The sequence below is a fragment of the Amphiura filiformis genome, chromosome 15 (genome assembly GCF_039555335.1).
Source record: "Amphiura filiformis chromosome 15, Afil_fr2py, whole genome shotgun sequence".
NCBI classification, from domain to species: domain Eukaryota; kingdom Metazoa; phylum Echinodermata; class Ophiuroidea; order Amphilepidida; family Amphiuridae; genus Amphiura; species Amphiura filiformis.
In genome coordinates, this window is record NC_092642.1 from 47,808,103 (window position 1) to 47,827,058 (window position 18,956).

At 34.5% G+C, this 18,956-nt stretch overlaps 1 protein-coding gene across 1 annotated transcript; it reads right to left on the bottom strand.

The window, feature by feature from the left end:
* Positions 1 to 110: 110 nt before the first annotated feature.
* LOC140171749 (uncharacterized) lies at positions 111 to 10,431 on the bottom strand. Its single transcript, XM_072195067.1, has 2 exons — positions 9,920 to 10,431; positions 111 to 2,620 (listed from the first exon to the last, which is right to left on the bottom strand). The coding sequence occupies exons 1-2, from the start codon at positions 10,067 to 10,069 to the stop codon at positions 2,441 to 2,443; spliced, it is 330 nt and encodes a 109-aa protein (XP_072051168.1). The 5' UTR covers positions 10,070 to 10,431; the 3' UTR covers positions 111 to 2,440.
* Positions 10,432 to 18,956: the final 8,525 nt, after the last annotated feature.

An 18,956-nucleotide genomic window follows, 5' to 3' on the forward strand; every position in this document is an offset into this window, starting at 1 on the left:
CTATCTGCCTCTCTGAAAATTATTACTATGCGTTGGCTGCTCTGGATAAAGATTAAAATTTGTTTATCTGCCTCTCTCTTTCTCTGTACTGCATTGAGGGGGGGGGGGGGAGATGGGTGTGGAGAAAAAACCATACCAATACCTGCAAGAATATTATGTAGCCTTAAGTTGAAGCTGAATCACAGTTAATTAGAAATGTTTAAATGCTTAGGTCTGAAAAAAAATGCGCTCGTCCGAATTTGAAAAACACTGCGCTGGTCTGAATTTGAAAAACACTGACTGCGTTAGTCCGAATCTGGAAAATATTCGCTCGCACCTTTAGAATTAGTGATTGCACGTTATACACAGGTGATGATGAGTGCAGCCTACTTTAGTGCTGGGCGGGGAATGTAAACAGCTACGAGGTTGTATAGACACATCGCTATGGTAATTAATCTTGCTACTTAACTACTTTTACTATAAATCACAAGTAGTACCATTTCAATCCCATTCATTGATGGTATAGATGTAATGGAGGTGTGTTGAAATCAATCAAAAGACGTGCTTTTCTGTTCATATTTCCCGGGCATATTTCAAACATTCTTATGTAAATGACAGCACAAACTTACTTCTAAATGCATAAACTTTTAATTGGTGACACCAAAACACTTGGTGGCATGATATCAAAGCAGAAGCCATTTTTATAGTTTGGAAATGAGGCATGAGGCAATGAGGCAACATAATGTTATACGAGCGTATTTTCGTTGAAAGACGGACTTTTGGAATTGTCAAAAGGTTTGCTTCTTGCATAATTAGAAAGAGTTGGCACCATTAAAGTATCGGAAGCCTAAATCTATATGAGAAGAAAATATTGATTATGAGGAGGAGCAGAGTTTAAGTTGCCATAGATAAACTGTAGTGCACCAAACAGTATTCTTGTGTGCGCTCGGCCGTATAATTCAGTATGCATGTAGAAATTCCGGCTGTCAAACGCAATCTTGCCCCAGAAGCTTGTTTTGGTGCTCATAGTTTTGTTTTTGATGCATATTGCTTCTGAAGACCATGAACTTCAAAAATAAGTTTACTGGACCTCAATAGCATTGGGCATTTTGAGCAGTTTGAATTTTGACCTCTGTATGTACTTTGGCCCGCCATATCTTAAAATGCCCAATGCTGACAGAGGTCCAGTAAACTTATTTTGGATGTTGGTGGTCTTGCTAAGCAATATCCATCAAAAACTAAACTATAGACACCAAAACAACGTCATATCCACTCGCAGCCGGACTACTAGCCCGGGACTACTAGGTTAGCTCGTAATCAAAATGGAACCTTGTTTTAGCTTCAATGTGTCTTGTCACCAGCATTTTATTTTGATCTCTCTGAAACTTACCCTTCTTGTGTTAAGAAACTGTCACTCCTTGGTCGGGATTAAGTGTTTTACGATAGTTGAAGTTATGAGTTTCGAGTAATAGTACAAAGTTTAACATACTAATTACGAATAGTATGCCTGTTAATACAAACTATACCCTGGTTAAATGTTTCATCTTATTATTGTATACAGCACAATCCGTTGACATATTGCAGTTAGTCCAAAGGGTTGACGTATTCATAAGACATTCAAAGTGAAAGATGACCACAATGCTTATTAAATTAAAATACTGTCTTTGACCAAGTCTACAAAACCTTTTTCATAGCAATATTTGTAAACTGCTTGTTCAAAATACTGTCTTTGATCAAGTCTACAAAAACCTTTTTCATAGCAATATTTGTAAACTGCTTGTAAATGATCTGCTGAGCGAATCGAAGTAACTATTACGTGGGTAAGACGGCCGAAGGTTACATGAGATGGTAGACGAAGCTGCTACATCTTGAAGGCAGCTCACATGCCCATCTAACAAAGCACCTGCTATTGTTTCGCCTCTAGGAAGAAATTTTTTCAGGAAATCCATCATCTGACCTACATGTGTCTTACTAGCTCTACCTGCATCGACGATAGCTCGCAGCACAATATTACCTCAGTGGCTACCTAATTTTTACTCTTTTTCAAGACAGAAAGTCGTTAAGCCAATCGAATTTATAGATGTAACCTGTTATGAACCCTGCAAACAGCTCAGGTAAAATTTGACCCAATTTGTATTCAAAGGAAATGGATCGGGTTTCTTTTCAATCTATAAACAAATACTATAGTTTCAGAAAAATATGATATTTTACACGTAATAAATTTCGCAATTTAATGTGTTCATTATTGGTGTTGCAGGTACGGATGGTTCTGATCATAACCATGATTACAGAAGGTACTACAATAATATTTCGTAACCTTGGGTACACCTAGACCACGACTATAGCTATATGTATTGTATAAAAATGAGTCACTAATTCCTCGGGCAGTGATTATGATAACTACTGCAGAGAACAAGTTCATGACAAATATTTCTTGTAGAGAAACAATTCTCCATTGAAATCAATCCAAAAGGCAACATAAACACAAGGCACATATTGTCATCATACAACATTGGTTTTTATCTTGCTGCAGTCTTTGTTGTTGTGTGTAGCCATCTATTATAACGACGGTATGTTGTCCTGATGCCGGTGGGTATTCGTCTTCTGGTTGATACACTGTAGGATCCTGGGTATGAATGACCTGCAAATGTACAACAGAAAAGCAGAACAATCATGTCAAAATAGTATTGTACACCAACAACGTTAGAAAAACCAAACACAAGTTTTAAAACTTCGAGACGAGGATAATCAAGTTCAAAGAATGCGAGTTAATTCCACCGCATTATACATTCGAATGCCATTGGCGATTTTGTTGTTACTTTATTTTTTTACTTGCACTTATTTTGCATTTCAAAATGTCCTCCTATGCATAATGCTATTATCTTTCCATTTACAAAGACCCCCAAAGCATTAATAAGGCGAATCTTAGTTATATTTCATATAATGCGAGGTACACAGACAAAATATGTCCTTCTGTTATACACAGTATATTTTCCTTTAACATAACACCCGGCAGCAGTCAACTAAAAGCCTACCATTATGAGAATCTTATTTAGCGCTATCTACAGGAGATACTATTTGAGTTCAGACAAGCATGGTGCTTTGAAGCGAGGTAATAGACCTTGTGATCATAGAGAGGATATCTCAAATAAGTTAGCAGAAAGATGATGAAAATTATAGTGTTAAAAGATCAATGTAACGGGTTGCGCAAGGATAGGAGGTGTTTAAATGATCTTGGTTATACAGTTGATCAACTATCACACCTGTCGTAATGATGATATTCCTTCAATCAATACATTATTAGACATCACACATATTAAGTATGCATGTGGACAGCGTAAGGGTATGTCATTAATTTTATACCAAAAGAAACCCGAGCGGTTTTTACTGGTGCAACCAATTTGTAGTGCTTTAAGGGTATACGAGGTATTGTTGGTAGAAGCAGCCAAAAAACCGATTTTCATTATCTGAATCAATATATTATTGAAAAATCACACTTTGATGTTTTGCAAAAGTTCATTCTACAAATCATATACTTTCAAAACTTTTATTGTTGTTAATGAGTTATGTACGTTTTACAAAAGTGTTGTTGTTTCAGCCCTCATTACAACATATAACTCAAGAACCACAGGACCTACAAAAGTATTATCTGTGATATTTGAATTCTTCTACACGCTCGCTGTGAATTGAGCAATGCAATTTTTGCTAAAGCTCACGACCATTCGCAAGATGCTGCGAACTACATTTTTTTGTTGCTGCTTCGAGCAACAATACATCGTATACCCTTAATTATGTAATTTCCTTTCTCATTGCACTACAGACTTACGATCAAATCAGTAAAATTAAGTCGCAGATATGATTGATGATTCAAAACAACAATGATTTTAAGCAGGTATGACTTCTTAAGATGTTTCAAGCTGATGGCACCCCTTGCTAACTAAGCAACGGAATTGTGTTGTTCTGATATCAACTATTTTGTACTTGTAAAAAAATGCTGATTGTGACTGAACATGAATAACAATAATAATAATGATAATTAATTGTGCTTCATCGGTAAAAGTTGCCAGTCACGATATCTATCCACCTGTTTTTCTCGCAAAAATAATTTGGTCGTAAACTTGAGTTTATATATTTATTTAGGTTATTATATTCATTTCATTTTACTTTGCAAATATCTTTGGTTGGCAGTGTTAATCAAACGCATATCAACAAGTTTACGAACAGTACAACATTAATACAGTCGATTATGGTGCTACCATATGGATTCAAAGAGTTTGCAAGTTAGGTTAACCAATTCATTCGTTTAATCAAAATCAAGAACGGACCGACGTATACAGGAACGAAATATTGATACAGTATAAATAAATAGACGTCAGTCCTACTGCATTATTGGCAAACAGCTTATGTTTACCACACATTTTGACCGGAAAGCGTTTCAATGTCTTGTATTTTACAAGAATGTATCATGGGACGGGTTTATTAATGCCAAACATGATTCATGTTGTTTATATTGATCGACACTCATGTTAATAAGTAAAGTGTTTATCAAACCAATTAATTAATTGTCTTCTTACGTATACAACGAACATTAAGTAAAGCGTTTGAAGCTGATGTAAACATATGAATGTTTTTCACCGCAACCCTACAATTTATTTACTTGGTTGTAAAAAAGATAACTAAGTATGTGGGAAGCGTTATTAATGTCTATTCATATTCAAAATCCTACTTGGAATGCTTTTACTGTTATTTCTTATCAGAAAGGGTTCTAACCACTTATGCGAATATTATCAGACGATTGCCATTATGAAAAGAACGTGCGATGAAAGCAAGAGCCTGCATAGAGTATTGGGTTTATCATTTTTCCATAGATATACTACAGTTTGGAATAAAATGTGTTGTGACCTTCCAGTGACTTATAGAAAAGACTTTAAAGCAAAAAACACAATTGCAAACTCATAGCTAGAAAACCGTACAAATATCCGAATAATTAAACAATATTTCCTAAGACCAATAAATAAAAATCATTGGGCTTCTTTATCACACTTATTCTCAAAGTTTTGCATATCCATATGTTTTGCAACAAAACGATTCTCGTAAAAATGCTTCTACCTCCATACACCTGAGTAAACATATTTCTCAGGTGAGGAGTTACCCTAGCATTGCCTTGTCTCTACACAGTCTGTGTTTACACTACACGGTTGAGTGTATAGCATCATAAGAGCTTCGTGAGCTTGTAGCTGGTGACTAGTAGAAAATATGGCATCTGTGATTGGTTTTGTGTCGAAACCCCGAATGTTCCCTTCATCCAATCAGAAAAGTTTTTATATCGAACGAAAGCTAACACTTCCTGCTAAAACTTTTTTATTCATTACGTCAACAGATGACGCAATCCAATGTTTTATAGCAAAACGAATGTGGTAAATCTGTATAAAAAGTTTTTGACCAAGATGTAGGTTTTAAAAGTCAAAACCCCGGTTGACCCTTATTTTATGACGTTGAATGAAAGAGCACACTTATATTGTCCATATACTAGATTCATTGCAAAGAACAATGACCAATTCTCATTAAATTGTAAATCTTGTGCAAAAAGTTACTATTTTCACCTGTTTTGTCATAAGGTTGTAAAGTCAATGAACAATGTCTTTGCTTAAAGAGGGCTTAGAAATTGATACGACCCTCTTAACCCTTTGCAAAGAATTGTACCTCAATTACCTCAAGTCAATTGGTGCTGTATTTAGTGATAGTAAACGAATTGGGAGTGTACCTGTAGCGCATATAGTAAGAAAAGGGTTAACCTAATTTCTTTCTCCCACTTCGGAGCCGACAACTAAAACAAATATACTTAATGTTAAAGGATGTTCTGATGATTTTCTTTCGTCTTCTTAGCACACTCCATTTGTTTCGTAATCTTCGTTCATACATGTACTCTCATTTGGATACTCTTTGATAATAATGCTGAAAATTGTAAAGGATAAACTTTGCAATGACCCCTTTCAAGCACTTGATTTCAGACTCCATATGATTTTGAACTAATCAACTTTCGCAAGTATCTACTATGTATTATATTGCCTCAGTTCGTGGTATTCTCGTGTTGAGAAATACAATGTATTGGTTTATTTGCAAGGGGATGCTATGAAAACCACCACGATCTGAGCAGGAATCAACATCGTTTGCGACTTACATAATTATATATCGCTTTGTAAGTATCGCTTGGTAAGCTACACACTCTGTTACCAAGAAACCACCTGGTTTAACATTGAATCCACCATATCAAGTTAGTCATATTAGAATAATGATATATTCACAATCACATATTTCAAGCACAATACGTAAATTTTCATCTTATATTAAACTTGTTTGTTCAACGTCCTCAAGGATATTATCAACTTTCAGCGAAACTATGGGTACTATTTTGTACATAAATTTCTCTAGTTTAGGTACATGAAGGTGTGTGCGTGTCATTCATACTAAGACAATAACAATATCTCTTCTATATTAAACAAGACATTAAATGTCAAGGCGCAATTGAGTGTTTAAAAATTGTTTTAATGGTCTGCTATGATTTAGTGATAGGATCATTTTACTGGTGTTGAGTATAATAGTGACTTTGGCCATTGGGCACGGAAAGTCAGCGTTATACAAGCCTAAATGTCCGTTTGTAAACATGGATAAAGAAACGACGATATCAAGAAGTTAAATGAACACGCTAAGACAGGGCCATTGAGGAACGATGAACAAGCAAGCTCAGCTTTTATATATATTTGCCAATGGCTAAAAGTGGACATAATCAGTGCACCCTTTATAAACATGAACACGAGAGGGTTATTAAGTCACTATTTTATTGGGCAGTAATTGTATGGTGATTAAAGTGAACCCGGGAAGTGAACTGCAGAGTTACTAAAGTTACAAATTCATACGTAATGGTAAAGGCGTCCAGTAGAGTTATTATAAGCAACCATTTCATTGAGTAAATCAAGCGACCTACAATGGGTTATTGAGTTACCATTTCCACTGAAAATTATGGTGGTTAGCACCTGAGCAGGGTTTGTGGGAAGTCATTTCATTTGATATTAACATCGGGTTAAAGTCACCTGGAACATGCATGGTATAAAGTAACTAAACATCTACCCCCTCTAAATAAAGGCCATGGAATATGCAGTCAAAGCAGAATTTATTTCTGCGCTTTATGACACCTCGTTTGTTGCAATGGTCCCAAAGTTATGTCGCAGCGTACATTTAAATGAAATTCAAACTCAAGATTTGAAAGTTGCAGCAAAGTCCTGTGGCCTTGTATTCAGTGTCCATAGACGAAATTGTTATCTGCGCTCATTGGATTAATCTTCTTGCGTGAATTTGGGTGAGGTCAAGACATGTAATAATCAATAAAAAATGTCATTATTCACATCAGTGGTCATTGTTTACTAAATCCTATATTAAACCTCTCAATCAGTAAATTTGAATCTAACTTTACCACTGAAAGGACAACTTGCAATTGTAGGCCATTTAGGACCTTGTTAGTCAGAAAACAACATTGAAATCTTTATGTTTCAATTATTTGACATTACGTGAATAATAATCACTGATATGCATAATAACAATTGTTATTGATTATCGCATGTTTTGATCCCCTTGCATGAAACAAAAAGAATAATCCAATTAGAGCTGAATCAGCTGATAAGATTTCCTTCAATAAATACTGAAGACAAGGCAATAAGATTTTGATGCAACTTTCATTAAAATGTACGCTGCGGCATCAATATTGGAACCATTGGAACAAATGAGGTGTCATAATGCGCAGAAATAAATTTTGCTTCGACTGAAATATTCTACATTTGGCGTACAATCAATGGTTTAGGAAAATGGCCATTATTTAAAGGAATGCAATTATGTTTGGTAGATGTTAATTTCATTGGTCAAAAAATTATGGTTATAAAGCAACATACATATGTAGGTCCATTAATGCACCATTTCGTTTGGGTGCTTCCTTTAAGTTTATAAACGGTTAAAGCGACCTACATATACTTACTGAAGTTACGAATTCATTGGCAGTATAACGTAATGTTAAAGGCGTTATTATGCAATCATTTCATTGATTAAAGATTGTTAAATAGAGTTATTTAGTTGCCATTTCCTGGGGTAATTGTGTGGAGGTTAAGACCTGTGCGGGGTTTATCGGGCGCCAATTTGTGATTGGGTAAAAATGTTTATAAAGCGACTCACCTACACCGGTAGGCGAATCAAGTCACCATGTCCTTTGGGTTCATATAATAATGATAGTACATGTAGTTAAACGACTTATGTCGTAGTTAAACCTGGTAGAGATTTTGTTATTTTGGGTACACATACATGTTTATCAATAACTTCATTCACAGACCTGCTCAAGTTTCAGGGAAAATGCATTATAATTGGGATTATTTTTGTATCTTTCTCAATATGACTATTATTGAAATTACTAATACCTTATTAGTACATTACAAACAGAAAATAAAGTAATTTATTATATATTATCTGAGGTTCACATATTTATTATATATTTGATATCATAATATTGAAAAAATTGCATTCAAGTAACCTGCATATTGCAAAATAATCAAATCTCCATTATATTTCAGATCAAACAAATCCTTGAGCTGTTGACATTAGATGAAAGCACGAGATTCAAAAGAGGAAATTGTGAAGTGAAGGGTAAGCAAAATGAAAAGAAAAATGAGCCATCCCGGTATCACGTGTCATAGCTTTTAAGAATGACATATTCCGGTTACACAAGTGAGGCCAGGTACTCTACTGAGAGTGACACCAAATGGATATTGCTTACGTCTACTCCGTAATACTTTCATTATTGAAACAACAAACGGTCTATTCCATACGTTTTAAGCAAACATAAACCTCTTATTATGTTTATAATACCTCTACAATGTTAACTCTATTTTTGTACTGAATCTAATAAATATGGAGCACTTTAAATGTTTTGTGAGTGGTAAACATTGATAAAGTCGTTGGATATCGTTGATGGCGATGATGATCATGATCACGCTTTGTGGAAATGTTGTAAATTATTTTGTAAATGATTAAATGTACTACAAAACTTATACTATGGCAGTATTAGACACTTTTTTTAAATATATATAAAAACACAATAATATTGAGGAAAAGAGGTTGCTTCCACATCAACACACACACCCTACTTGCGCTAACTGTGATCTAAGTGTTTTGCTTGTTTATATGTTTGTTTGCAAATATGTCATTAACATCGCCATTTGAAGTTGATAATTTTAATTTTGCGATCCCTCCCTTTATTTCGCACAAATACGAAATAATGTAAAATAACGTTAGTTCTAGGGCTGACTATCATTCCCGTATGATATCCGATAAATGGAAAATTAGAATCCGAATTATACAAGCAAATTGGTGAAATAATCAAAATCTTCGGTCTTCCACTTCTTTCTTAGTAGGCCCTACATGTAATATCCCGAAGTATGCTGTTACTCATTTTATCCAGAGCTTTGATGCTTCTATCGGCAGACATATTGCAGAAAACGTAATAGTATAAAATCACAGTCATTGTCTTATGTTTATAAGGGCCTCACTTGCTTCTTTAATAAATACTGACGACATGACACAGTCTGTCATTCTCTTCCATCTACGTTATATCCAATCAGTTTAAATGGCCCCTTGTTCAAGGCAGTCAGGTAAATTTCTGTATTTTAAAATTACCCACAGTTACGAATACTTAACGAAAACAGGCAAGAACTAAAGAAAACGGTGAACTCATAAGCGTATGGTGGATTGTTATGAGGAACACATTTCACACCTTAGCCATGCTAGCTTTAGGAGATACAGCAGCCTTATTTAAACCCGAATCGCTCTTGTCTCAATAAACATTGTTAAAGGGAAAAGTTGTCCCACTGGATACAGTATTTTGCATCCTGATTTTACTCACCTGTGCGGGTGGAGGAGGTCCTGTTGCAGGATACAAAGGACATTGCGGCTGTCCTATATTATAAGCTGGTGGTTGTGTTCTGGGTACCATCCCGGGGGGAGGCACCCAACCAGCGGGCTTAGGTGGTACATATAATTCTCCTTGCTCCATTTTGAACGGCTACAAACAGCGCTGGATTAGTTACTAACACATTCAACGTTTTTATATTCCCTTGCAGCAGACAGATCCATACAATAACACATGGAGCGAAGTAATGATGATTTATTTCCTTGCTATTTTGCTTGATAAGTTCCAAAATCAATCAGTTGGTCCCTGCAGTGAGTCCGTTCGGTCAAGTGGCAATGGTGTGCCTTATGGCATTAATTCTCTATGGCACCAAAGCAATCGACTTTGTCCTGCCTAGCTTTATGCTTGGTAACTCGGAGTAATAAAACTGAGGCCTTGTCAAGATATAGATGCAGTCAATCAACTTGTGGCCGGCGCTCCGCGGCTAGCGAGCTTCCATCCTATAATAGCATAGACTCTAGAAAGAATCCAATCACAAATCGTCTCTCTATAATATAAAACAAACACGATAAAATATATACATTTAATCAATTAAATTACATACAAGTGATCACATACACATACAGTTTTAAATTCAATATTATAACTCTCATAAATCCGTCTACATGTCTTGAAGATTCCCAATGCTATAGTGATGACAGTTCATATTATTTTAAGTACATTTCACGACGCGTGTTTATTAAGTCTCGACCTATAAATACAATATTAAAATGTCTTTTGGCGACATTTTTGACGATATCAAAAACACGAATCTTTCTTTTCTTTTAAGATGTCACGAAATAAATTGTGCGCATGTAACGAGTATTTCTAGAATACATATATCATGGGACAGGCTCCTTTGTGTGACATGTTTGTGTCTCATTGTTCCCGTTTATGGTTTGCAGCACACGCGTGAATGTAGAAGCTAGGGGCCAATGATTCGTGACTGCATAGAGACAGACCAGCTAACATGAAGTGCAAACGTCACACTGATATAGGATATTGTACAAATATACCAAGAACATAAGAATTATTGAAAAGACTGCCCAATAATTGGGACCCAGCAACAGAGATTTGCGAGGTTGCTTACAAAATCCTTGCACAGATGATAATTTCCAAAACGGTGCTGCATGCTTTCTGCTTTTCACACGCTTTCTTCAAGAAACAGGTCTCGTTCCACACTATTCCACTTACTCTTTGGGAATTATCATGGACAGGATTTTTAGATATGACCTTGTGAAAAATATCAGTTTCTTTTTGAGCTCAGTTTACATATGGTCCTACAATAATTTTGAATTTATTACTCTATCACTGACTGTACCCGGTATATCCCCTACTCAATACTTTAGTCAGTTTGTTACATTTTCTTAATACAGGTGCTGATGTAATACAGAAAACATTGGTAACATCTTCAAACACGTACTTTTTAGATCGAAGTGGGTCTATAAATGTTATGTACATACGAGCGTAGTATAACAATTACTGTGTTTTTACTTTGCGCGATATTGATGCAACTACGTTGGTTTTTAATATCAATAATTGAAATTATCAAACTGTAAAAATTCTCTAATCAAAGTTGTCATTTCGCAGGTTTCATAGCGACTCATTTTTATAAAAAAATTTGGTTTTAAAATTAATCTTAATCCTTTTCATAAAACAACGCAAGCTATAATTAGCCGAATAAATACCTAAAATATAGATTGTCTGAAGAACAAATTTGAATGAGATTTTAAACAAGCCATGATGACTTTAAGACGACCCACCCATTTTATTACGTGTATACTATATTTTGTGTGTTGATTCCACAAAAACACTAAACCAAGTAACAATATCGCCTCTGTCAATCTATTATGCTGTATTTTGAACGATTCTTTCAAGCAAATATATAGCGACAAGATTCCCTTCGGCTTTATAGAAAGGTCTGCAGTAGACCATGCATCATTATCGCTATGCATACCCTCAAAATATAGGTGACAACTTTAACAATTTAGATGCAATTTAGCCTAAACTTTTCTGCTTATAGTCCTTTATCGGAAATTTTACATTTTTGAAGAATCAAATAAAAATTGTTATAAAACTTGACAGTTTTAATCTCAAGTTGGTCTCTCCGGAAATACACACCAGGCAGAGAGACGCATCAAAGAGGCGTACGAAGTCTTAAAGTGATGAGATAATAATGGGATACGGAGAAAAACACTTGTCAACGTATAAGCCTTCTTATAGATTGAGACCCTTATTTAGAGACAGAATAAAAAAATGTATGAAAGATCTGAAGATGGTGTTCAAAGAAGAGAGAGCAATGCTCTATATAATATAATTTTGCGATGATGTAAACATCTACCAAAAAGTAATTATCCCCTTGTAATTCAGTGTCTGATAGGATCAGACATAATTAAATGCAATAGAATATCGTGTCCATGCTTGTTCAATAATCTTTACCCCAGCTGGGTCATTTCAATTTACTATAATTTATCCTCATATTGATTTGTTTTTGTTTTCTGTGAATTCATAGCGCTGCAGGTTACTCCCAGCATCTAGGTTTTGTTTTAACAAACACAAAACACTTATTGTAGTACAATTGTGGGCCATGCATCCTAATGATGTCTTGTTTACATCGTTTCCCCTACGACTCAGATACAGAGAGAGATACAGAGAGAGAAAATGTGAGCAAGAATGAGAGAGATGAATTCGCTTATAATTTATTGACCACTTTTAAGGAACAGGAATTATTGATGATCACAGGAAGTGATGCGTGCAAGAACACATCTCCAAGAGCAAAATTTGACCCGTCAATGTCATAAATAATTCTATGCATGCAAGGGATAAACTTTCATGCACAGACACAAAGTCATTTAAATATTTTATAGATCAAGCTTTATAGCAAAGTTGGGAGCTGTTAGGGCAACATGCTTCAATATTCTTATGAACTTCAATTATCGCAATCTATTATTTTGTACATTATCATAATCAAGGTCACTTGCAAAAAAATAGGCAATGCAATCTTTCGATGTGAAATTACTTTCTTGGATCACTAATCGGCGTTCATATGGTTTTAAATGAAGCAGTTTCAAAAAGTACAGGGTGTCCAAATAAAAACACAACTCAAAGGTTTATTTATAGTCAAATATTTACATAATTGTATTGTCTTAAAAATGTTTGTCAAAACAGTCGTGAAATTAGTATCTTGCGTTATTAAGGTTATGACAATTTCGGCAAAATAGGTCCAAGTTAACTTACGAGATGGGAAATCATGAGAGTCCGAGTGAGTGTTTTACAAGACCTTTTATCAGTGGCGTAGATTTCTTTTTGACATTGGGGGATGGGGTTGGAAAACAATTATAGATTATAGAAAAGTATAGTGAATCCAGCACCTTCGTGGCACAGAATAAGTTTATGATACAAATGCGAGCGCGCGAAAAAATTTGCCATATTGAAGCTTAACTGTTGAAATATGGTGCAAAAGTGGAATAAATTTGCGCGAAGCGTGCAAAAATTTGAACTTTTGGGGCTAAAATTGCCCAATATGAGGTTAATTTGGTCAAAAACCACATACATCTGTCAACATTGGGGGATGTTTTGTATGGACCATCTCCTCTGGCAAAATGTTGGGGGATGATCGATTGGGGGATTGGGGGATGTCCCCCCGATCTACCCCCATGCCCCCCATGCCCCCGATCTACGCCTGTGCCTTTTAGCCGTACTTAAGTCGGCAGACTCAAAGCTGAAAGTCATAATCCATTACAATATAACAGCAAAATACAGATAAATTGCGGGTGATCCACGCCTATTTTCATTAATGATGAATGTATTTACCGTTGGTGCACCTGTGTATAATTTGTTACAAAACAACGCTGACGCCCTGAGGAAGGATCACAGATTCGCCTAGTGCTTCGCTAAATAGAATAACATAGCTCTGAAAAAATTTTCGCTTTATACAATTTAATGACATTTGAACCACATGACATGCTGAGATAAGTGGATCTTAATTTTATGTACATAAAAGCAGCGACATTAACAAAATTACATCAAACAAAAATGGTAGCCAAAACTATTCCTATCTTATCTTCTATGTGACTATAGATGCCGCACAATATCATCCGATGGCGTTAGTTTTGCCATCAGACGAAGTGCTCTTTATAACCTGGATTGCAATAATACTAAAGAAAAAGAATATTTTCTCAAACAATGTTAATTGCAAACCGTTTATACATTTATACATTGTCACAATTCCCTTCCGAATCAGACTTTTTTTTGTATAATGGTAAGTGAATCCCAATGATATGAAGGTAGTCTATAGATTGAATTTTTAGACTTTGTCCTAGCAAAGAAGAAGGCGGAGGGACTTAGTCTCAACGCTCGCAGGCATGTTCTATATTACTGGGCCATCTTATATAAAATCCTCTCCTCTGAAAATGTTAATTAGACAAATAAGTTCTATCGGATTTTACCATCAGCGGTTCAAGCCGCGAGGTAAACGGGAAGCTATTACGGTGAAATTCAGTGGATGCTCCATTCACATACGCCAGTAATTTACTCAACGCAATTGGCAGAGAAGATTAGGAGACATGCAAGTAAAATAACATGCAAGAAATCGCCTCAACCAATCCCCCGTGTGTGTTTGTGTATAAATCAAGAATATATTGCATACTGACCTTATCCAAACAACAGACTTACAATATCAGCTGCCACAATCAAATGGAATAAACGATACTAAATTGTTCCTTTTTCTTTTCAAAGGAAATTCTTTCAAAAGATGATGTTGAAAAAGCAGTTGTGATTTAGGGTTATATTATATTAGTGTAATTTACACAGGAATGGGTGACATTGAAATACAAAATAATAGTTGATTAAGAAGTCAATAAAATAATCGAATATTAACATTCTGCAATAACAGCTTCGGCGAAGAAGATAACGTTATTTTAATTCTAATTGGGTTCCTATACGGTAAATCTAGGAAATACGATACACACAGGAGATAGGGATTATCTAATCATAGGATTCAAACTCGGTTAGACTACTTTAAAATGTTTGGAACCAAAGAATCATATAATAATTATAATGATGACAGTAAGCAATAAATCAACTATAAAATGATTTTAAAATGTGTTTTTAATGCATAAATTAATTTAAGGATCCGAATGCTATAAATCATATAAAGACAGTCTTACAACTAAAGCCTCTAAAATGTTGACTCGTGCAATTATGGGGCTATTGTGAATGTTTTTTATTTATTTATTCTCGCTCCTTCAAATATAATACTGATAGCTGAAAGACAATGATTGGTCAAATCACTATAAGGGTATTAAAGAAGGACGTCGCCTTGATAAATAGATAAATGGAAATTGCACTGATTATAAGCTCACAACTCCTGGAAATAGGATTATGTAAAGCGCATGTGCAACAGTCTGTTTAGCACAGCTCAATTTAGCTTAATGAATCATTAGTAGATTGCATTAACTTTGACCATTTACTACCTGAATGTAAATGGAACTAATTCTCAATGGAAATCTTCTGGCTAGTATAATGTCAGCTATCTATTAGTTAATGTACAAGCCTTCGGTTAGTACAGCTGTAACAGTTACATTGTCCAAAAACCCATACAAAATAACGAAAATGTGAAATTGCGTATATCAATATGCACCAAGGGCACTTATTTTGGACTGATTAAAGTTAACCCTGAGCAGTCCGAGTTGTCAACCATGTATGGATTTTGTTATGTAAACCAAGAGTACTTCACCAGTTTAAATAATTAATATTATTCATCATTTGTTTTTAGGCTTTTTAAGTTTTATTTCACCTGGTGACTTTGCACCAATAATGATATTCTCTAAAATTGGTGTTGAAAGATATTCAAATCATAATCGTTATTTGTTCCCAACTGTGTAAATTAAACCCTTCATCTAAATGTCATTGCGTTATTGTTGTAAAATATAGAAAGTAAAGGTAAGTAACTTAAATCATATGATCGCACAAAATCACGCTTGTATATTTATATAAATATGCCGGTTCTTTTTATCCCTAATAATACTTTTTATCGGGCAGTGAAGTAAATAATACTAGAAATGAAAAGATCACCTTTCAACACAAGGAGAGTACTTTTTTTCATCTTGAAAGCTTGAAATTTTAAAACATGTTAAATTGCTTAAAAGCAAGAATTTAGCCTTAAGCTCTACGCTGAGCTGAATGGATGTATTGAATTCGTACTTAAGAACGTTGAGAGTAAATTATTCACGCATTCCTGTTTCATAAATCGTGTCATTTTTGTCCAGATGTGTAATTTTTCCGTCAATGTATTTACTACTTGAGTGAGCCGGAGAAAAATTCAAGGAATTATCATTACTAGCAAACTCATCATTTTCTTTAGTGATATAGACAATAAGCATTTGGCAAGGCAATAATTTTTGCTTGAGGTGGGTGCATACAACGTCGTGATGACGGCAGATTCCATTTCATTAAATTCAATTTCAATTCCGCGACTGAGAGGGCAACGAATTACTTTCACTCTTGAATTTAAGAACAGAAAGGTTAGAGGTTTTCAAAAACATATTTTTGACACATTAATGAAATTAGATGAGAGACTACAGTGAGGCAAAAGGGGTTATGGCGAAATGCATAAAATCTAATCAAATATATACTGCTTAGATTATTTTTATTAACATTGAACTATTTGCCATTATGAACTGTACTTTGCATGTTTTTCACTTTCCCGCAGATTTTTCACTTTACGCGTATGTCCATTATACTGTTCAAATAGCATACAACCATTATTAGTACACTTTTCTATTGTACTTTAAAACGAGCCTGATAAAATATTATTTCTAAAATACATGGGTCAAAAATAAGTTTGCTACTTATGCTTATTTGGTGAATTAAAAAACACAATTATTCTCCAATATGGTGAAAGACTGATCTGAATGAAAGCTATTATAAAATATTTATTATCAAATTGAATAATATAGCACATACTTTATCAAAGGTGTTTTGAAAAGACAAATACTATTTTCTCCTACGTATATAGGAAGAACCGGCATTAAATTGAATATATGAATACAAAAGCCACCTAAGTCCATACTTTGGCCAAATTGAGTTAAGCATGGGAAATTGTTGCTATACATAGGCCTGTTATATGCATGAAAGAACAACTCAAATTCATCCTCTGTGTCTATTGGGCATGTGAAAAATAGCATGTATGAAAGAATCACCCAATTCCATGATTTGAGTCTTGTAACACATTGATTGAAATCCAGTATGTATAAAAGTCCACTTGTAACACATTCATTGCTGGATAATGACTTTTGAACAAAAAATGGGTTTAATAAAGGAAAGTGTGTGGTTTATATTACATGGCAGAATATGCTTATCAACATTATACATACCTGTGTGCTTTATTTTGTATTATCTTACTAGTGGTAATCTCATTCTAACATTGTTGTCTTTGTATATGATTCAAAAAACCACCTAAGTCCAAAATTTAAAATGAACCCCACGAAGTCCCTGAAATGCTAATCGTCATACCTAATACAGGTTAATCCACTCATTTGCACGTAAAACTTACCATATTGACCAGGTAAATCTAACTGAAGGAATTAAAATGATACACAGGTTTTTCTTTCAAAATAACTTCGCATGGACTTAGGTGGCTTTTGTATTCATGTATTCAATTGTAAACTCAACTAGAGGCAAATGGTGGTCATAGACCACAAACCTAGCTGGGGCATGTTGGTGTTGTGGAGGTATCTGACCCCTGCAAAATGTTCCAAAAATGTTCCCCTGTCATGAGGCTTGTTGTCACCGAGTTTTGAGTCCGGTACTCCTCACAGATGTCCAGAAAATGCAATTCTAAGATTTGACCCAGATGACCTTTGACCAGACCCCTGCAAGATGTTCCATAATTCACCCCTGGTCATGAGTTGTCACCGAGTTTGAGCCCTGTACCTCTTACAGATGTCCATATAACGCAATTCTAAGATTTGGCCCCAGAATGATGTCTTTTGAGCTGACCCGTGCAAAATGTTCCAATATGTTCCACAGGTCATGAGGTTGTCACCGAGATTGAGCCCCGTATACCCCTTACAGATGTCCAGATATTGAAATTCGAAGATTTGACCCCAGCTGACCTTTGACCTGCCCCCCCGCAAAATGTTCCAACATGTTCCCTGGTCATGAGGTTGTCGCCGAGATTGAGCCCCGTACCCTTACAGATGTCCAGATATTGAAATTCGAAGATTTGACCCCAGCTGACCTTTGACCTGATCCATGCAAAATATTCCAAAATGTTACTCTTCTCATCAAGTTTATTGTCACTGAGTTTGATAAAAAAAATTCGGGAAAAAAAAAATTCGGGGAAAAAAAAAAATTCGGAAAAAAAAAAATTTCGGAAAAAAAAAAAATAAAGAAAAAAAAAAAATACAAAAAAAAAATTTTCGGAAAAAAAAAAAAAAAATTTCAAAAAAAAAATTTCGGAAAAAAATTTCAAAAAAAAAATTTCGGAAAAAAAAATTCGGAAAAAAAATTTCGGAAAAAAAAAAAATTAAGAAAAAAAAAAAAAATCGGAAAAAAAAAAATTTCAAAAAAAAAAAAATTTCGGAAAAAAAAAAATTTCAAAAAAAAAAAAAAAAAAAAATTTCAAAAAAAAAAAAAAAAAAAAAATTTCACAAAAAAAAATTTTCGGAAAAAAAATTTCAAAAAAAAAATGTTGGAAAAAAAAAATTCGGAAAAAAAATAATTTCGGAAAAAACAATTAAAAAAAAAACAATTTCGGAAAAAAAGAACAAAAATTTCTATTTCCTACGAAGCCCCGGAAGGGTCATAGTAAAATATTTATTTTTGTGACAGTGAAAAATATATTTTGACCTTTTTATCATGCTAAATAGTGAAAATATATTTTTGGTGGGCATTAAAAAATATATTTTCACCTTTTATCACACTTATTAGTGAAAATATATTTTTGGTAGCCAGCAAAAATATATTTTGACCTTTTATCATAGTAAAT